This window comes from Zalophus californianus, chromosome 8 (genome assembly GCF_009762305.2).
Source record: "Zalophus californianus isolate mZalCal1 chromosome 8, mZalCal1.pri.v2, whole genome shotgun sequence".
NCBI lineage: Eukaryota > Metazoa > Chordata > Mammalia > Carnivora > Otariidae > Zalophus > Zalophus californianus.
This window is the reverse complement of record NC_045602.1, coordinates 30,040,696-30,062,606: the sequence shown is the minus strand read 5'-3', so window position 1 is coordinate 30,062,606 and position 21,911 is coordinate 30,040,696. Positions and strand designations below refer to the sequence as shown.

Genomic DNA, 21,911 nt, shown 5'->3' with positions numbered 1-21,911 from the left:
CAAATCACTACTTAACAGAGGAAAAGGTTAAAAAAAGCTTCAATGTCCTCAGAGTCAACGTGGTCCTGGTGGTAGCACAGCTATCTGACAAGACAGCTAAGGGCCCCCCATCTTCATGCCACAGCCCTAGACACAAAGGGCCAGAGGCACAGGTAGCAAGTGGTCAAATCCTCAGTGAGGGGAGAGAAGACAATGGTTTTCATCTACTTGGAGAGCCTAGGCACTCACGGAAACAAATTAAGACTACATAGAATTTTGCCTTAAGTTCACCGCAAATGACTCCCCCCCCCCACCCCTTTCTGCCTTTTATATAGTCCTGAGAGGAAAGAAGTTAGGAAAATGAAGTAGAAAGATACAATCAGCACATCTTGCTTAATAAGCTTAAATTATAGTAATGGAGACTATGCAGCAACATAGGAAAGCTCATTTGATATAATTTTAATGGAAAGAAGCAATATATGGATGTGTGATTTTAAAAAGGTATGTACACAGAGGAAGGCTAGACAGGGCATATACATACACAGTAACGTGAAACTAGTTCTTGGGTTTGGAACAAAAGCAATTTTGGATCATTGTGTCTCTCCTCCATTTCCCAAACTGCCTGTAAAGTTATGTTGTCTTGATAAGGCAGTGGACCCAGTATTTGGCCCCAGCACATACAGCTAATTAAGGAAAATAAGATGTTGAAGAAATAAAACTACAGAAAAGGAATTGAGGTAACACCTTTCTAAGTGACTATTCAAGAGACTTGGGCTTTTTTTTTTTTTTTTTTTTTTTTTAACAAGGGAAGACCCTTTCCCACATGCAATAAGCTCCAAGAATCTCTGAGTATAAAAAGTTCTAAGAAATTTCTGTATCAGTCCTTTTTGATGGTCTCCTTTTCTCGAAACACGGCATGAGCAGGACATCAGCAATTCTAAACCTGAAAAAGTATCTTACTAACTACAGAAGAAACAACACAGGAATGAGATGCCCAGAGCTTTATGTAAGCCTCTTAGGAGACAATCTACATGTCTTTATTTATATAAATTAATTAAGGATGGCCACAGAATTTTTTTTTTCTGTTGGAATGAACAGAGTCTCACAGCTCCACTTAGAAAAAAACGCTATCGTGGTAGAAAAATGGACACAAAGAGACGATCAGGGCAAGACTGTGACCCCGTAAGGAAGTCTGTGTGTGTGCACGTGTTGCGTATGTGGATGTGTGTAAGTACATGCACACATCACATCATTTGCAATGTGTATGCAGCTGTCCATTGTAATGACACAGTTTTCCACTGTAACAAAAGACAGAGAGAAAACGTCTCTGTTTCCATTAACTCTAACATCACGCACACTCAGGGATGCCTTCCCACTGCATTCTGCCAGTCCACGGGCTCCCCTGAAGTTTTCCCTTGGTTACTGGCGACTTCATCTCTACCCCCTCAGAGAATCACATCTGTTTGTTTTCTCCCCCAGCCCTGGCCCTGGGTCCAGCTGTAGGCCCATGAAAGGCCAGTTCAGGAAACTGATTTCCCCTAAATACCTCTGAGAGGTTCTTTTTTGGGACTCGGGGCAACCTGGCTATCTCTGTAGCTGAAAATGGTACTTGCTGGTTGCACTTGACACCTACTTCTCTGGTTCTCACCTTCCTGATAGTCTACTTTTCAGTTACAGAACTGTTTACTTTGGCTTACAACAAGAGGGGCCCTCTCTCCTTCAAGTGTGTTTCCCCATTCTCTGCCTCCATTCATTTATTGTATTAAAGACTGAGAGTAAATATGCTCTTCTAGCAGCAAGAACAGTTCTCGGTCCTTCACCTTCTACCTCAAGTTAACAGAAGAGCCACAGGTTTTGTGATACCTCTAATTTGGGCAGTATCCACCCTCAAGTTAAATACTCTTTCTGCCGATAAAAGTCTTAGAGAAGGCCAACACTTGAAGGAGAACAACTTCCCAATGTCTGGAAGCTGACTTTTAAAACTTTAACAGTAATGAAGCCACCTAAAAGTAAAAAATTGTATTTTTAAAGAGTTACAGGAAAATCATCAGTGGACGCTCAAAAAAATTACCTTGCTTAAAATCTTGAACCTTTCATCACCAACAAAGAATCATGGAAAACTAGAGCTCTACTCCTAAACCTTACTTAACGATCAGTTCCAGCTTGCCCTCCTCCCCCTTTCGAAAGCTTTTAGGACAACTGGTGCTCTCAAGTGGGTTACTGCAAAGCCGCCAGCCATGTCACTAATATTATAAACAATTACAATCACATGTGGGATGGGCATCTTAAACATGGGAAAGTCGAAGGCACATGCTGTACCAGAGACATCAAAATTAAAACTGTACTGAGGGAATGGGGCTCTCTGGGCACACTCAACTAAAGTCACAAAAGGTTACAGATGCCTGACTTATACCAGGATAATTCTGTATATCTGTCTATGACCCTGTATCCTTATTTTGGCCAAATCTCTCCTTTTCTAGCAGTTGAAAACTTTAATACCAAATATATTACCCAAAGGTTATAATTTAGTGTTGTGTCCTTAAGTGTCTAATGCCTTAGTGTCTTAATTTGTAAACCACTTTAAGACTTTCAGGAAAGTAAACAAACAAACAAAGAGTTCATGACTGGTGCTAAAGGAAAAACAATTCCACCCGGCTTAATAACAAGTTGGGACTCCAGCCACGAGTCATCAAGAATTCCTCAGTCCCTGAAGTCATAGGGTTTGGAGAAAATCCAAAAGGAATTTTGCTTTTTTAAATTCCTTATATTGCATTCTTATGGACTTCCTGTTCAAACCCTTGTGAGGCATTTTTATTATTCACAGTCACACACTTCCACCCTCATGTTGTTGGCTTCGGAGTTCCTTCCCCAAAGAAGGTGCACAGTTAAAATTCTTGATGACATTTGGAGATCACCTGCCGCAGTAAATAGGTTGTGTCATTCACTGGTGTAACACGGATGGAAAGTTCTCTGCATGTTTGTTAACTTAAACTCCCTCCTGATTAGTCCACATACATGCTTCAGACACAATCCTAGATTTGCAGAAAATACAGATGTTTATTATCAATTATTCATATGGTCACATATCTGACGCATGTCTATATAATAATTTGTAATTGTTTATCAGTTATAGTTTACAAATAGCTGATCACTGTAGCATTTCAACTGCTTAGTGTCCCAGATCCCTGATGGTAAAGAGGTTACAAGCTGCCGCCCACGAGGAAAATGTTTACAACCTGATGAAAGGTTGGTGAATGAAAGGTGGACACCTTTATGGCAAACTGGCAAAGAAGGAAAAGCCCTCACAAATAAAAATTACCTTTAAATATTAGCCAAAATAAATACAGCTGAAACTAACCTATCACAGCAAAATTTAAAAACTTAATTCTAAGGATGACTGGGGAGGGGGGAGGGGGGAGGGGTGACAGGAGAGAGGACCTGGTTAACCAGTTCTAAGCTTCCTTCTGCAATGATGAGACTTCTCACTGGGATTCTCTCAATACTTTCCACAATGCAAACCAAACAAGTTCAGATGGAAAAGTTTTTGTATAATATCTTGGATGACCTTGAGTCTAGATTTAGTCAACAAATGCTCATTGAGTTCTTCCTGTGTGCCAAGCGCTAGAACAACACACAATCCTGGCATTCGAATGGATCACAATGAGGCAGAGAGACAGAAATGTGAACTCTAACACAGTGTGAAAAATGTTATAACAGGGGAAGGAGAAAGTGCTATTTATGGGCACTGGGGGTGGGGGGATGGCATTGCTTTTTTCTGGGCAGGGCAGGAAGTCCTCACAAAGGAAGCAGCATAAAATGGCAGGGTTTGAAGAACGAGAACACATTCTGAAGGATGTAAAGACAATCTGGGGGAATCTGAAAGCGGACACCACACCCATTTTCCAGTTGCCGGCTTTGCCCCCCAAACCTCTAGTTGTGACAGATACTGGGAAGCATGTGTCGAACAGATCTCCTAATTTTCTGCATTCTCAAAGGGTCTTTGCCCAACATAAACTTGAAACAACGTTAGAAAGCCAACACCTTGAGAATAGTCAGGTACTGAATTTAGGAGTCTAATTTTCCCTTACCTGTGGGCTTTTAGTAATGACATGCAAATTACTAAGGCTCTATGGGAAGTTAAATGCTTATTATACTAAGATTATTAAAAAAAAAAGTTGGAATCATTATGCACATGAAATATATCCCCTCCAAAGGAAAAACAATTCACTGTTCCTCCTTTACTACTAGTCATCCTCTATGTTTTCTCCCTCTTTGTGGCTCCTCATACCTTCTACTTTTCCATTCTCTCAAGAAATGGTATCAGCCAAGCATTTCTGACTCCAGGGCACATGCTTACACATTCACACACAGTTTAAAAAATATAATACATGACTATTTTCAGTGCCAAATGTAGCTGTAACTATATATTTCTTTTGGACATGTTTTATGTTATAAAGCATGTAAATACTTTTTCTCCCTCAAGTTTTCCAGAACTCTACTGGCAGAGTCTTTTTCCAAAGCATTGAGTACAATTTCCTGAATAGATAGTCAATAAACTTGGTTGTTGAGAGCTCACTCACCTTCTCCCAACATAGTCTTTGAAAATAATTTCATCTCCTTCCAACCAAAAACACCTCTGGCTTCTTTTATGTGCTTATTTCCCTATAGAGGTATTCCATTTCTCACCCTAAATTTCTGCTTTTCCTTTCTGTTATCACATCTAAAATTCCTGTGTAAGGCCAAAAACTATGTTTAGTGATAACCTACTATAAATCAGCCCACACTGCCCCTTGGATAATAAATCTTTTGTCCCAATCAGCAAGAAATGAAGTCAGTAATCTTTCTGAGTTCCACTTGCTCATGTATAGATATCCCAATTAACCAGTTTAAAAGCCAAAGCACTTTAATTAGAATTGTTTTTTTCAAGTATAATAAAACTGCACAATCTTTACTTGTTAAGAAGTCATTTTCAGTTTGCTGATCTACAGAGTAGATAGTATACTTAATTTGCTTCAACTCTGCAAGTTGTTTTCAGCACATAACACAATGCAAAGTATTCTTTGTAGTGTGCTCTTAGCAGCTGTACACACACACACACACACACACACACACACACACACAGTCACTCTCTATCCAAAGATATGAAGTTACCTACATCTTGAAAGAAAGAATTATCACAGCTTATTGTCTTTCAAAGTCACAACTGTAAGCGTACCAGGAGCCCAGTTGCTGATGCTACAAGATATTTTACCATCCTGGGCACACCTTTTTAGGCTAGCAAGTCCACCACAACCATGTGAAGAACACTGTATTATGAACTTTTACCACTTGCTGACCCATATTATCATATTCCACAGAATCAAATGAATCTCACGTACTGGCGAACACGTCCCCTCCAAACATTTCTACAGAACTCCTCTCTGCTATCCTGTTAGTGCAGACACCGTTACTGGAAGAGGTCCTCGCAGAGGATTTGATGCTTGGCACCAGCTTCTCTTACTAGTTGGGTTACCAATAGCTGGAGAGCTGCATTCAACCATGCTGGGAAGAATGTGGAGGCAAATGGAAAGAATGCTGGAAAGCAAGGCTTTCAGGGTGCTTGAGATACAGCTTACCCTGGGTCATGGCAGGGATTCACCGGGGAAGGAGGGCCAAAGCACAGCACAAAGTCATGGGCATGAGAAGTACCAAACAGACCTTCCAGCACAGACTCTGGTGGCAGCAAACACACACTGAACACCCTGGCCACTTCCAAGAGAGAAATGTTCTAGAGAGAAGGCCCTAGGCGTTCACACCGTCATTACTGCCCCCGCCCCCAAGTTTAAAAGTTCTTAAGTTCTCAAGCTAATATGCACCAACCAAGCAGGAAGAAAACCAAATAAAGACCTATTGATATACCAAAGAAGAGTAGAACAGAACCTAGTTTTTTCAGCAAAAGCTCCGATTAGTAAATGAACACCAGCCACCCCTCAATGGCTATTTCAGACACCACCATTAATTAGCTATCCAGAAATCTACCCTGGAAGGACAGACAGGATACGATCCGGAACAGGATTTAACTTCGGATATCATCAAAGAAAGAAAGAAAGAAAGAAAGAAAAAAAAAAAAACAAACAAAAAACAGAGCAAGCCACAGTACTCCACAACCCAGAAAGGTTTTCGGTTAAACAACATAAAATGTCTATCCAGTTATTAGTAATCTCATAGTTAAAAACAAAAACAAAAAACTTTCGGAGCAAAAAGCAAAATATCACTGAAAACTAAAAACGAAACAAGTTCACACTGCTAAGGATTGGTGGCTTAGGTAATTGAACTGAAAGTGAGAATCACAGAAGAGATCTACATAATAATTAGCTGCTGAGTTTTCTCCAGTCACATACTCCCAAATGGAGTATTTAGCATTCAGCAGACTTATTAACGAATAAATGCCCGACTGGAATTAACTAGCACCTCATTCTGGAAGGCTGCTCTTGGCAAAAATGTAATATCCACAAGGCAAAGCAAGCTGATTGCTGGTGTACACTGCAGGTTGGGCTGGGCGTCCCATTCTTTGGAATAATTCACATTACATCAAGTTTCAGAGCCATGCACGGGTCCACACCACCTGGACAATATGCAAAGGATGGGTGGGGTTTCTAGACCCCAAGAGACAACTTCCTGAGCTCCACAGCTGGCCTGTTCTTGAAATACCGTCAGGGTAGACTTGGTGTCTCACAGACACGCAGGGCTTCCTGCTCCCGGGGCTCGCGGCACACAGAGGTAACCCGGGGGGCTGGCAGGGCATGCAGCTTGACCCTTTGCAGAGACTCCTCAGCTCATCCTCCCGGTGTGAGGCGCCCAAGGGCCACATGGGCCAGTACCCCGGCCACCCCCACCCAACCCTCACATGCAAGGACTGCTATGTTTCTTTAAATCCAGCCTGCTCCTGAAGGAAACTCCCTGGCAAGTGAAAACAGCCGCAAAGGTAAAAGAATGCTGGGAATTTGGCTGCCGCCTGCAATATTAGGAAGAACAGCAATTACTCAACTCTCTCCTAGTGTCAGAGGCAGAAATGAACATGTGAATTTGGGCAAGTTTCGGCCTGTCTTTGCTCAAGCTTCTCCCCTTGTGGTAGCTGTCACCTACCTACTTCACAGTCATCGTAATTAATGAAGTAAAGGAGGGAAACGGAGAAAGAGTGAAGGCAGCAGGCCAGCCCATTCACAAAAGAGAGGCATAAATTCTACCCCGAATCCAGGCTGGGCCAACAGTCACCATGGCTTAAAGACTGCCAGCATCTAAAGACGTCAATAATGTCCCGATCACTGTGTTTTGCCCTCTCCACCGCTTCGCAATAAAAAGAACTATGTGAGAACGCTTGATCTTTTCCTCCAAGCCCTTCCGCCGACAGCCCTTGGCAAGGAGTCCTGTAGACAGGACCACTTCTCCCTTCCTTGGCTCTGCAAACACAAGGTAATATTTGACTCCTGTGCCCCACTTCTAGGTCGTAAAAAACATAGATCTTATGACCAGAAAGGCCTTAAGATATCATCAGTTCAGTTCCTCTGCCTTCAGGTAGGCAACTACCTAATTCCCTTTAGATAAATTAAGGCAACATCAAGGGAAGTTGAGAAGGTTTTATTTGAGTTACTGAGCTACTAAGGGATGAAAGCAGATCTGAAAGCATGGCTACTTTGTCTCCTGTATCATGGTACACTCTCACATGCAAGAATGTTGCACTATTTCTTTCTCTGAGCAGCCTTAAATCCTTCCTGTCACAAACTGGTATATATATGAACCCATTCATTCTTTTGATTAAAACATGGAAATTTGGGGCACCTGGGTGGCTCAGTCATTAAGCGTCTGCCTTTGGCTCAGATCATGATCCCAGCGTCCTGGGATGGAGCCCCGGGTCAGGCTCCTTGCTCAGCGGGAAGCCTGCTTCTCTCTCTCCCATTCCCCCTGCTTGCGTTCCCTCTCTCGCTGTCAAATAAATAAATAAAATCTTTAAAAAAAATAAAAATAGAACATGGAAATTTTTTGGCCTTTCATTTTTATGTCACAGACAGTGGTAATAAATTTTCCTGAGATCTGTCTGAAATAGAAGAACTCAGTAGTTCTGAAAAACACATACAATCTTCCTCAAACCATTGAAACATCTCTCTACTTTGGTTTTCAGAGACAGAACTATTTATCCCTTTTTCCTCATGCAGAATGTAAATGTCCGTGTCTTTAAAAAAGCAAATGTGCCAACTATGGAGAGTGAGGAAAAAGGGGAAACCATGTGAAGGTTTTCCAGATCTACATTCGACCAGATGATGGAATGTTCTCTCTCTGCAGAATTATAAACACACACTGAGGGTACTGAGCACCTACATCCCGTATGTATGGTTCCTCACATGTGATGGGTCTGAAGTGGTCCAACTAATCGTTAAGATGAAAAGTCTAGCTCAGGTCAAACTTCCTTACGATAGCTTTACCTTATTTTGGCAGGTCTTTTAGAGTCTTAAAAAAGAAGTATCACAACTCTCCAATGTTGATATGCCTTTTGTTTTATCACAGCTGTGAAACGTTTTGCTTGTGGCCTTTGGATAAGAAGCTAAATAAGTTACCTCTTGTAGACCCAGGACTTTGCAGGCTCAGGTTTCATTCTGCCCTGCCAGAAATTCCTTTCTGTTTTGAATCTGAGATGTTTGTTTATGGTTTTTGTTTTGAAATGCTAAATAAGACAGGCAGAGTCTCTAGTTACAGCCTATACCTTTTTTTTTTTTTTTTTACCTTGCTATAGCCAGAGTGGCTCCTTGTTAAGGACTAAGCACTTCCCTAAAATTTCCAAAGAGCAGATTCTTCAAATTATCTTCTCAGGAACTTGAAACATAAAATAACACCTTAAAATATAATTAACACTTAATTTTTGTTCTTAAATGTTCATAAGACAAATGTTCCCAGGTGATTCCAAATTAGGGTGCTATTTTTGGATTTGACAAGCACATACTTAAACAAAACCTTGAAGTTTCAAAGTTTATCTCATCTTGCTTGTAAGTTACATATTTGAATACCAGCACTCTTGATGAAAGATAGAGGCACTACAATGATAGGTACTAAAAGAGTTTCGGGAAGAAAATTCAATTTCTATTGTGTGATAATAAGGTTTGGTTGTCAAGAAGAAAATAAAAAAGAGTTATAAACTATTGATTGCAAGGATTATATCTTCATCAAGTTCTTTCTCCTTGTTCCCTAAGAGCCAGTATAAAGCATTTGCTTTGTGAGTCCTCAGCCCATATTTACTGGGTAAAAATGACACACATTTGCAGGCATGGAGGCAGCGCAGCAGTTCTGTCTTCCTAAAGTGGGGGCCGCACCTACCGCAGGAGCTAAAGAGACAAGAACTCAGGTATTTTAATTCTAGGCATTCTTTCCCAGCCTTCCACTGTAGTACAAAGATGCTGCAGAGAAACTACAAGGCAAGTCCACGGGAAAGCCGTGGTATTAGTCCACAGGAAGGATGGCTGGAACCCACAGGATCAAGAAAAGCCATGCAGATGTCCTCTGGGCGGCACACCATCTCCTGCTCATTCTTAACCTGCCCTTGTCTTTGAGCCGGCTGGGATGGCGGCTCCATCCTTCCTTCCTTCCTTCCTTTTGTAACTGCAGTGATCCCAGCCTTGCCCTGGTGACACTCCTGGGGTCTCCCATGTCTCCAGGGATGCCCTGAAACCCACAGAAAACTCCTAACAATAAAGGGAAATTTAATTTGCTTCCATTAAACCACAGGCCATCAATATTAAGATAGGTCACCTTTTAAAAAGTCTTAGTTTGAAATAGCTCTCTGGTACTAGGAACACGAACCACAAAATCAAGCAAATGTCCACATTCTGCTGAAACAGCAAAGAGGTTAGGAACTACAGCAGTACTAGACTCGAATGTGAAGGGGCTGTGTGTCACAAAGTGCATTTTTTTTTTTAACTTCTATATAAAGCTAACAAAGAAGAAAATGAAATTCAGGGTAACAGAATGAAAATTAGAATTAACATTATTTTTTAAAAATCTATTTGGTACCAGGAATTACACTCTACACACACCCACACACACATTATCTATGTGATTTTATATATCTATGTATGTGTTCCAAACCTCATTACAGCATCTACTTCACAGAAAGCTGCAAGTATTCCATTTTTACAGACGAGGAACCCGGAGCCCAAAACAACGAAGCAAGTCAGTTGTTCAGTTAAAAAATAAGAGCTGAGGTTTGAACATAGGTTTGTCTAGTATCAAGACCCATTTTCTTTTTCCTAAAACATCCTGCACAGAGGAGTGGGAAGCAGAAAGGAAAAGAGCACACCCTCAGACCTTGGTAGGTGCCACCCCCTCCCCCCACTAAATCCTTCCTGGTGGTTAGAGTTAGAGCCCCTCTTAGTTGCTCTTGAGATGCTCAGCACTTTTCTCAGGGCTTTACAGCTGTAAATAACTCTTGGATATAAGCGTCTCTGCTATCTGCCATTAGACCATGGCCTCTGTGAAAGGGGGGTCCCTATCTTATTTATTTTGGCTGACAAATAACTAAAATAGCAGGTAACATTATCAGGTCTCATAGGCCATGCTCTGTTCTATGGACTAGCTTTTTGCTCCTTAAAGTGTGGTCCCAGGATCAGCAGCTTTGGCATCACCAGGGAGTTTATTAGAAATGCAGAAACCCAAGCCCCACCCAGACCTACTGAATCAGGACCTCCATGCTCAATGAGATCCCCAGGTGATTTATGTGCACATTAAAATTTCAGTACAGTTTTATCTCATTTAAGCCTCACAACAAACACACATGCTACCTATTACTATTTACCAAGAGGGAAACTGAGGCTTAGAAAGGCAGCATCATTATAGTGTAGCACAAAGACCAGACCCATAGCAGCTGCTCAGTAAATACCTGTGGGCGGAAGGACAGCAAGGAAACAGGTAGGAAGGAAAGGGCTGGGTAAACGTTTGACCTCTAGTTCTGTCTAGTTTGTACAAACTTCAGCAGCAGGTGGGCCTGGGGTCCCAAAGCAGGTGAGCTGCAGCAACACAAGCTGCCTCCTTAGCTCGTCAGGTCAAATCCTGTGGGGACCAGCAGTGGGAACACTCCAGGAGCTAGAGGCAAACTCTTCCAGCAGAATATAATGTGAAAGAAAATGTACAGTCCCAGTTACAGTGAGGTTAGGTGCCCTCCTCTCCCCCAAACGAAATATGAGCCCACAGATAAATGGTTACATTTATAACTCCCATGACGTAATGCAAAAAATTTCAGGCTCCTCCCTCTTTATTTTAACCCAAAATATACAAATGATTTAGACAAAGTTTAACAAATGGACATCTGAAGAAATGCAGCAAATAGCTTTAGAGGTCCTTAAATAAGTTTTTTACTTATGCACTTATGGTGTTGGGGTAGAAGAAAAGAGGGGACCTGAGCTTGATAATTTGCTCCTTTTCTAAGAGCCCAAACTCCTTAACTACTGATAATCATTACTCAGGTAGAAGAGGATTAAGCAGAACAACAGAATGCACCCATATCAAGTTGTTTTACTTACAGTGGTTGGTACCTTTGTTGTTATTAAGTGTCACTGCCAGTCACTCTTCCAAGTGCTTCAAAGCAATTCATTCACTGAGTCCTTACAGCAACCCTATTATTAACCCACTATACAGACAGAAAACTGAGAGGTGCAGAAGTAGATGCACAGATTTGACCTCAGAAACCAAGTTTCTAACCATGACACACTTTTATCAAGGTGTACGTCTTTTGCACGGGGAATTAATTGGGGCTGGGGAAGGGAGGCAAGGAATTGAAATCTGTTTGTTTTGTAAAAGAAAAAAGGATCTTTTAACATTATTTTTCCACGTAGTAATAGTAATAGGTAGCATGTGTGTTTGTTGTGAGGCCCAACATGAACTCTTAGAAATGTTAACTTTGAGGGCTTTCTTAAATTTAAGTCTATACAACCACTCCTCTGACCAGAAGACGGAGGAGGTCCTGTCGAAGCACAGACCAGGCTAACTGGCCAGACAAGCAGCAGGGAATGGCTGAGATGGAAAGATGCCTGATATAAAGGGACACCTCTCAGCTCACTGCCCACGCTCATCTGCCTAAGTGGAACAAGCTAGAACACGGAGAAAAATCACTCTGGAAAGGAAACTTGCCATTCTGAACCACAGCTAGTAAGGCATTAAGAATGCAGCCTCATTCTCAGATGTTGGGAAACACTCTGATGGATGTTGCACAGGCTCTAAGAAGAATGGGTAGGATCCCATCCCCCAGCAAAAAAAGAGCTCCTATTCATACTTTTAAACCTAATCTGAATTCAAATTCTCCTTTTCAGCTTTGCCACCAGACCCTGAAAAGATCATCTCAGATGCTGCGATTCCTAGAACAAATTTTAACCACCTACTTCACTCAACAACTAAACATATACACACTTGCAAAATCATTTCTACCTGGCTTGAACCTGTACTATTATGTAGACTTTTTAAGGTCTTGCTGCCTTATTCTTTATTGAGATGAAGAGAGTGTAGAGGAGGGGCGCCTGGGTGTCTCAGTCCATTAAGCATCTGCCTTCAGCTCAGGTCATGATCCCGGGGTCCTGGGATCGAGTGCTGAGTGGTATGGCTCCGAGAGCCTGCTTCTCCCTCTCCCTCTGTCATTCCCCCCACTTGTGCTCTCTGGCTCACTCTATCTCTCTGTCAAATAAATAAATAAAATCTTTAAAGGAGGAAGGAAGAAAGGGAGGAAGGAAGGGAGGGAGGAAGGAAGGAAGGGAGGGAGGAAGGGAGGAAGGAAGAAAGGGAGGGAGGAAAGGGAAGGAGGAAGGAAAAGAGTATGGAGAGTAGGGAACAAATGTGAGAGGTCCCCAAGCTCCCCAGCTGCCCTCTGCCTCAGCAGAAGGCCTGGTACAGAGCAGGAAATCAATGAAAGAGTGACTGATTTCTATGCAAAGACAAGTCAGATCTCTGAAAATTCAGCTTTGGAGAAGTCAACCGCTGAGAAGGAAGGCTTTCAGTTTGTTACTCATGCATGCTTGGCTAGTCTAGTTTCCTCTTCGAATAATTAATTGAGCTGTACTGGGGTGTCTCGAAAATCCTGATATCGCCTGTGCCACATCCGGAACACAGTATTACAGGAACCTGCTTCACCAAACACACCTGGCCTTCCATCCATCATACCATGGCTCATCTGACGGCGTCCACATTCTAAAGCAGCACTGCTATCCTGCCATGTTCCTGCCGTCACCTGAAACATGTTAAACACACCCACATTTTTTTCAAGAATTTCACAATTAATGTCTGGAATGCATTTTGGATTATTCTTCAAAGGATGACACAGTTGCCCGAAGATGAATTCAATATTTTTCCTTTCTCCCATTTGTCATTCTTTGGTCCTCCCACTCCCTTATCTTTTTAGGGTCATCTACTTACTCCTCCCAACTCCATAATGCCTGTCCCCAGCACCCACAAGCTGTTCCCTTGTTTATCCAAGGCATCGCTTCTAACCAAGCTGCACAGAACACAGAAACCTGCATGCACCGTTTCACTAAATACCTATCGCTAGACACAATGCCCACAGTTTAAGGATTCTTCAAACAGTTTTCTTCATAAATTAACCTGTTCACAACTGCACTGCCAACATACCTGCATGTGGATTCTGCTGGTCACTGTTAAGCATGAATTAATGGCAGCAAATATCTCTAGATGTGCTATTTTTGCCTTTCTGGTACTATGCAATTCATTTGCCCTTTGCCAAGTGTTTTATGTGACTGGATTCCTGAATAACAGGATTCTGCAAGCTTGAGAGTCAAAGCGAAGGTCACCAAGTCCTGTCATTTATGTATGTGCAGTGAATAGTCTCTCCATATTTTGTCAATATTTACTTCTGGGAGGAACTAATTATTTCCTTGTTTACTTGCATTGGTTTCTCTTCCCATACCCTAGTATCATAATTTTATAGGCCCTCTGCTGGCTTTCTCTATGAGCTCATTCCACCTGAAGACTTTTGAGATGGGAAGCAAAACACATTCCTCAAAAATGAGGAGTCCTGGGTGTTTCAAGTTTTCAAATGCCAATACAGGAGTATTAACTTTGCCCCTCCCCTCTTCTTTTTAATTAGTAAAATTAAAATGCATGGACTCTTGACTCCAAGTCCTACATTTCAGAGCAATGAGAGGAGATCTGTGTGGCTTGTGCATTAACCAAACGGGTTTGGTTTAGGAAACAAACCTGCCTCCTGCAGCCTGACCTCAGATCCTCCATAAATTCTTTTCCAAAGAGCCATCATCTCTATCCCCGACTCAGTTTTCCAGGGTTTTGAAAAGAAACTATAACCTTCTAAAGGCAATAGATTCAGAATCCAACACTGTTTGCTGTAAGCACCCACCACATAACCACAGTATGGTTTTCCTCCTCACTGTCCCCATGAAAACTAGGTGGAAGGAAAAGTTAAAATACCTGGGAGAAATAAAAGGACTGTGTTTTGAAGGAGATAGTTTGGTGGATGCCATGATAAAAAACATGGAAAGTTCCATAAAGACGAAGCTACTGAGTAAATATGCAATGGGGGACAAAAAAGTTGGTACTTGTCTATGACAGTGATCATCTGGCTCCAATACAACAAAGTTCTCAGGGCCGAGCCACTCAGTAATGTCAGCCAGGTTCCAAGTCACTCTGTCCTCACAAACTGTCAAACTCAAGCCATCATGTGCCTGTTTACTATGTGGAGAGAGAAGGCCGCTCATGCCCCCCCCCCCACCTTGCCCCAACCCCTCACAACAGAAGCATCATGTACTATTCCACATAAGAGGGAAAATGGTCCTCACCCCCATCTCAAAATAGAATCCTCATGGTACCATCAAAACCTTCTTCCTAGAAAATCCCGCTTTGGTAATTTTTCAAAACTCTGTCTTTGATCTCCCATCCAGTCTTCTGCCTCAGGAGTTCAGAATTCAAACTTTTTCTCTAGCTTCTAGGTGATTTACCTGGAGGCAGGCAGCCCAGCCAAGGAACAGGCCGCTTGGGAAGTCAGAAACGGCCACAGGGACTCACCTAATGAGTGGAAACAGTAAAGAGACTTGTGCCCTCCTGGGGGCCAAAAAGCACTTTTTTAGACTGCGAGAGAGCAGAAAAAAACTTTAGGTACTTGGCTCTATGGTCAGTTTTTAAAATGCACTTAAACCAAAAATGTATTTTATTTAAAAAGAAATGATTTGGTTGATAATCTAAACAACGCTGAAAAGACCAACTGTACATGTATGTCACGTGACTCACAGGGTACAATTCTTCACATTATTTCATCTTTCAGAAAATATTTTTTCTTCACTATTCTTTCTATGGAGAAGACTGTTTATCCATTTGCTCAATACACATTTATTGAGAGCCTACTACGGGCTGGCATGCTTTCAAAACCTAAGACAGTGAGCCACAGGTTGGCAGGGGTCCACCTTTGCTTCTGATTTATCTAACTCATTATGTGAACCACAGTTAAAAAACATGATTTTTTTTTTCACCACAAAGTCAGAAAGGAGAGTAACACAAATAAAAACTACTGCAATTTGGCAAACGGAACAATGTAACTGGTATTTAATTTATGTCCTCCAAAGCCGGTAGATTAGTAATAATAATATATCTATACATGCAATAGGATTTCTCAGTGTAGGCAATTAAATGTTTTCAAAAACAGTTTTCATTAACAGATACAACCAGTAGGGGTCATTTTAGTGCAAAAATTGCAACGAAAGAGACTTCAACATGATTAAAATATATCAGTTCCTAGTCACGTCAGTTATAATAATCGTGTTTCAGTGTGTGAATTTCTCAATAAAAATGCAAACTGAAGGAAAGACTAGCCACTGAGAAGTTTCTTGCAAACTAACAAAAAAGAGTCCGCACCTTCTATGTAATTACTGACATTTAAAGACTCCTCTAATTTTATAAAAAGAAAAAAAAAGGTTATCCTATGTTTTCCATAAATTTTGTGGTCAAATGAAAATACTTGAAATTTCAGACAGACGATTGACAGTATCTGTGTAAATCCAAACACTGTATCATGACAGGTAGCCGTGTTCTTACTTTGGTTTAATGGATTTAGAATACAACTTGACGGCTGCTTTTAGAATTCTAAAAAGATTAGATAAAAAGAAATGCTAAGCGCCCAGTTTTGGCAACTGAAAACAGTCCTGCTAAATGAAAAGTGTCACTAGAGAACGCTAATTGAGATATAATCATGGAAACAAGTACTTCCAAGCATCTTCGAGGCTAATACCAAGTGCATGGGGTGTTACCAGAAGAAATCAAACTAAGAGGGATCGCATCATTTCAGAGGAATGAAAAGCTCACGACAAACTGCCAAAATAACTCTATACCGTGATACTGGAAGACTGGTGCCAAAACACTCCATTCCCGTGCGAGCCCCCAGCTCCACATTTCCTTCACCAGCAGTACATTGAGAAGAAACAAAACAAGGGTCAGAATCGTTAAAACCTCCAAAAGTCCTTCTCAGAGCATAGCAGTTTCCACTGCAGTTACCCTTCTTTCATGTTGCTTGTTCTTTTTAGATTTATGGGAGGCTGGCTTAAGTAAATTATACACTCCAAGTGGCAGGGTTCAAAGATGCATCTTTGAGTCCAACTCATTCAGAATTCCCCAAATCAAACACATAAAATTGTATTGTATCAGAAGTTAATCTCCTGGCCATTTCTTCCTGATGTGAGAAATAAAAACACATGTATTAACATGGGACTTGACACCAGTTCAGAGGCTTTTGTGTTTCAGGCAAATAAACTCTTCTCGCCCAATGTCCTAAGGGTGCAGCAGGGCAGGGCCCCTTCCCTTTGAGAAGAGTTCCCTTCACTCCATACTGCCCACTAGCTTCCAAACCAGAAAAGCCGCCTTGATTTTCCAGAACTGTCCAAACTCTAAAAGGGGTAAATAAATGTATGTGTATTTAAAGAAAATCACAGAATTGAAGTCTTTTAATAGACCCATTTTATCCTTAAGATTGCCACCTTCTTTTTCAGTACCTCGGCACGATAAATAAACACATGCACACAGAAGGATGCCTCAGAAGAAAACCTTCTCTGGTGTGCTGAGTCTGGCTGTGCGTGGTAAGGAAGGGGCCAGCTCAAAGAGCGACAGGTCGCTCCTCCAGAAGGCAGCTGCTCTGCACCAGGATGCCCCGGAACAGCATCATCACCCCGACGTCAGCCCGAGCAGGGATCCCGCTTCTAACTGGTGCTCACCGAGTCCTGCCCAACAGCCAAATAAAAAGAACTCACTGCCCCTCTCTCTAGTCCCCAAACCTGACCAAACACCCGGAGGCCGAGGCAGGCGGGCAGGGCTCAGGGCCGACACCCGCTCACAGGGGTCCACCCAACCAGCGGAGGCTCACTTCTCCCTCTGTCAGTCTCCACACCCAGGTGCACAATGCTTCGTGGAGAAAACAGGAGAACAGCCTTCGCTGTCAAACAAAAACAGAAGGAACCGGCAACACGCTAGGAAACACGCGGATATCTGATCTCAAAAAAGCAGCCACGAATAGTCAGCAACAACTTTTCACTCCTAGGTGCAACACCCCCCCACCCCCCGCCCCCATTCAGAAGAGCAAGCCTTTGACTGTTTTCAATAGGCAAATAAATGAGTAACCACCGTATGTAACTTCCCCTGGGCTGACATATTCCGGAGCTGAAACTGATTTACATGCGAAGGAAGAGGAAGGGGGTGAAGGAAGAGAGCAAGGAAAAAATAATAAAAGAGTCACACAGGGAGCGTGAGCTGAAGACACGTCTCCTCGCCAACAGAAAAGGGACTTTCGAGATCGATGTGCAGCACTCGGCAGCACACTGCGCTTGTGCGGGGAGGGCGGCAGGGGCCGGACTCCCCGAGGGGCTCGCGACAGCCTCCGCAGTGCCCCCTGCCCGCGGCGCCCCCACCTCGGGGCGCGGGGCCCGCCCCACCCCCCGCAGTCCCAGCCCGAACAGCCACACGTGTGCGGGTCTCGGCGCGGCCACCCCCACCCGCCCGCCCCCACCCATGAAATCCACCCTAGCCCGAGGCCGGGCCAGCGCCCAGGGAAGCGGGCGAGCGGGAACCAGGGTACGCGGGGGCCCTCTCCCGGGGGCGGCGGCCCCCTCCTCCCGCGGAGCCCTCTCTCCTCGGGAAAGTCTCGGCCAAACTTTGTTCGGCGCAGCCAGGTGGGAGGGGGCCCGCGGCGGGCGGCCGTACCTTCGCATACGCCCACTTCGTACTCGGTGATGGAGTCGCCATTGAGCGGGGGGCGGATGACACAGCGCAGCCCCCGGTCGCAGGCTCCGTGGAGCCCGTAGGCGCCGCCGCAGCTCTCGTTCCTCTGCCGGGCGCACATGTAGCAGCAGCCGCAGACGCCCTGCACGATGCTCCCGGGGCAGCTCCTGGGCTCTTCGCACTTGGACTCGTCGCAGGGCAGGCAGACCAGCGCCCGGGTGCCGGAGCGCGCCAGCAGCAGCAGCAGCCCCAGCAGCCAGACCAGGAGGTGCCCGCAGCCGGCCAGCCCCCTGCCCCCCGCCACCAAGTACATCCTCCTGCGCCGCCGCCGCCTCCTCCTCGCAGCCGGGCCGGGAGCGGGGCGGGCGTCCTCCCCTGCGCGGGGCACACGCGCCGCCGCCGCCGCACCCGCAGCCCGCGGTCCTCGCCGCCCCCCTCGGGGCCCCCGGGGCGCGCCTCCCCTCGCGGGGCGAGGCCCCCGCCCCCCGCTGCGGGCCGCGCCGACCCCGAGCCCACTAGCGTTGGCGCCAGCGGTGGCTTCCCTTCTTCCTCCTCCTCCCGGGAGGGAGGGGGAAAAAAGAAAAAAAGTTTCCTCCCGGCAGCTCCGGTTCAACCCAAACTTCTGGCGGCGGCGGTGGCGGCGGCTGCGCTGGGCTCCAGCCCCGGCTGGCGGCGCCTCTTCCCTCTCCTCCGCCGGTTCGGCCGGCCCCGCGGCGGTGGTGGCGGCGGCGCAGCCTCCGGGCCGGTCCCCGCCTCCCGAGCCGCCGAGTGGGCGCGGTGGCGCAGCAGAAGGTCCGCGGCGTCCACTCCGCGCGCCCCGCTCGCCTCACTCCTGCGCGGCTCCTCCGGGCGCTTGTTTATGGCTCGAGCCTCCGCCGCTCGGGCTGCGCCCTCCCCCATCCTACCTCATCCCCCAGACCTCGCCCCCCCCCCCCGCGCGCCTCTCATTGGCTGCCCCCCCACCCCTCCCGGCCCGGCCGGCCCCCTCCCCCGCCCTCCCTCGCGGGCTGCCGGGTCCTTCCTCCCTCACACGCCTCCTCCTCCTCCTCTTCCTCCTCCTCCGCCTCCGCCTCCGCCTCCTCCTCTTCCTCCTCCCGCTCCGGCTCCTCCGGCTGGAGCCCGGCGAGCCGAGCCGGCCCTGAGGCCGAGCCTTCGCGCGCCTCCTTCGCCGGGGCTCTGCGGGCGCGCTGCGGCTTGGGCTCGGGGCGCACACCGCGGGCAGCGAGAGGCGCGGCGTGCCGGGCGACCGCAGGCTCCGCGGCCACCGTGGCTGTGGCCTGGGCGCCCCGAGGGCGAGCCGGCTGCCCCTACTGGGCCGGCTTTGAGTTCGGAGAGTGGTGGGGACCGCCGAAGCTCGGGGCCGACGGGGTTGCTGCAGCCTTGGCTGGGGCACCCGCCGGATCCAAAGGGAAGCGAATGCACGGAAACCTCCGCAAATGGATGAGAATCCATCTTCCACTCGAGCTGGGGATAGACTTTGTGAAAGATATTATGTAATGGAGTCTCGGGAAGCTCGAGACGCCTCCAGCGAAGCTGCTGGTGAATTAATTAAGTGCTTTAAACGGTCTAGGTAAATATTCCGCAGGGGGTGGGGAGGATGGTTGAGGACTGCTGTAGCTTGAGTTGAATTTTAACTGTCCACATCCTGTGTGTCTGGTCGCTCTGCCGTCTGTGCCGAGGTGCTGTTATGGGAGGGGGTGAATGGAAAGTAGCAGAGCTGAATTTCTCTCCCTTGAGTAAGGCCGAATACTGGATTACTACAAGTCTTGACATGATTGGACCCGTGTTTCTCGTGCATCATTAATGTCATCTGACGTTGCCCTGTTCTTTCCCAAGCTCCTGGACAGAAGTGATGGGTTTCCTTCTTTTTTCCCCCCGTTTATTTGTTTATTGTAAATATACTGTAAATATATTAATAAAGAAGATGTGTGACATGTTATTTGTGAGAACCCCAGTGAAGAAGTAACTGAAGTGATGCAAAATGCGTTGTGCGGAGATTGTTTCTCTTCTGTGACTGTCAGAAAACGTTCGGAAATGACAGGCTCTGTAATGACCCACCATTCACAGGATATGTACCAAGGTCAATAAAATTCGTGAATTAACAAAAAGTGACTTGCATCGTGTGGGGGGGTGTGTGTGAAAAAATCAAGTCCTGTGGCAGGTGTGAGGTGGGAATGGGCAGCGGACCTTCTGATCCGGAATAGTCTGGTTCCAGAAAGGTGGCAGCCAAGTGGATCCTGAAAATCGTGACTAATGAACCAAAAGTTAATAGCACAGAATTGTAAGGAGAAAGGAAACAAAGATGCCTTTGAAATCCTCTGTCTTCGGAACAAATTTATACTTACCATAAATATTTTGGATTTAACCACTCCAATTCTGAACCAAAAAGCCAGAGTTAACCAGTGGAATATTCCCCAGTCACTGGCATCAGAAAACTAAATGTTTCTCCAATCGTATTTCTTTGTCCTGAGGAGAGGAAGAGACTCATTAACTACTACTGATTATCAGTGGGTGACAGAGAAGATTTTCAACAATAGAAAGGGGGAATGAACATCCCGTTTTCTAATAGGGTCTAAAGAGCTGTTGGGATGACTAGTTTCCAAAGATGTTGTAGAGACAATTCCTGTAGTTGTGTAGGTCAGGTTAGATGCCCTCTGAAAGACCTCATAGCCTGAGGTTCTGCAATTATAACTATTAGTGAAACTGTTTGAAATATGCTCGATTTTCTATTAGCAGAATTCAAGAAAGATAAAAACACACCACACTGTTAAACATGACTGTTGCTTGTATCCCAACAAGGCACCAGCACTTTGCTGTGGGATTTGCCAACAAACTGTCATCATTGTGCTGTGTTAAAAGGCCTTTGCCACTCTTGCAGAGAGGTTATCTATATTTCTGTTCAAATGCAAGTATAAAGACATTATTAAAATGTAGCAGATAACATTGTAGGACTCAACAGGAAAAGCCAAGGTCAGGTGGTGGAAAAAAGAATGCAGGAGTGAGAAAGCCACTGTCAACTGAAAAAATAAGAATAATCATTCTCAAGGTCCTACTTTTGTGTTTGCGTTTTTTATTTTTTTAAGGCAATATATTAAGGGTTAGGGAAAGCTAGAGATTGAACACAAGCAAGGAACAATATGGAGATCACCATCCATCTTTCCTGAGATTCCGGTGGAAGGTAGACAAACACAAGGCGATAAAGGCTGACTTCTCATGGGAAATCAAGTTAACCTTAGAAAGGACTGGAGAGATTCTTAAGACTAAGATGGATATATCAACTTAGAAAATTCAACTTATATGGGGTCCTGTGCCATAGAATTCATAGAGAAGCAAAGGAGAAAACAGGAAGAGTTACATGAGGCCTGTAACTAGTAATAAATAAGCAGCCAGCAAGGGTCTGGCAACTTATCTGAAACCAGTGTGTGAACTAGGAGCTCAGTTATGAAATAGCAGTTTCTTCCCTGGGATCCAGGAGGGACTCTTAGGTGGCCAGAAGCCAAGGCTGATATTGAGGCTCAAACAAAAGGATTCCCTCATCTTTAGAGACCAGAGTAAAGATCCAGAAGAAAGGATAGGTGGGCCCAACATGGTGACAATTGGGGGTCAAGGGAGAAAGTAGACTGGGAGGGATAACACAGACCCTGGAAGTTCTATACAAATGAAAGAGATAGAGTCATACATGGAATATGGTCTAATGC

The 21,911-nt window shown here is 44.9% G+C and overlaps 1 protein-coding gene across 4 annotated transcripts in view; it reads right to left on the bottom strand.

Moving 5' to 3' along the window:
- Positions 1 to 19,029, bottom strand: part of CRIM1 (cysteine rich transmembrane BMP regulator 1) — a 185,828-nt gene extending 166,799 nt beyond the window's left edge. For 2 of the 4 annotated variants that reach the window (XM_027622858.2, XM_027622859.2), the window contains exon 1: positions 18,196 to 18,667. In XM_027622858.2, the coding sequence (XP_027478659.1) occupies positions 18,196 to 18,526 (331 nt within the window). In that variant the 5' untranslated portion in view covers positions 18,527 to 18,667. Of the gene's footprint in view, positions 1 to 18,195 lie in introns of all 4 variants that reach the window. The other 2 variants (XM_027622860.2, XM_027622861.2) reach the window with 2 other exon arrangements.
- Positions 19,030 to 21,911: the final 2,882 nt, after the last annotated feature.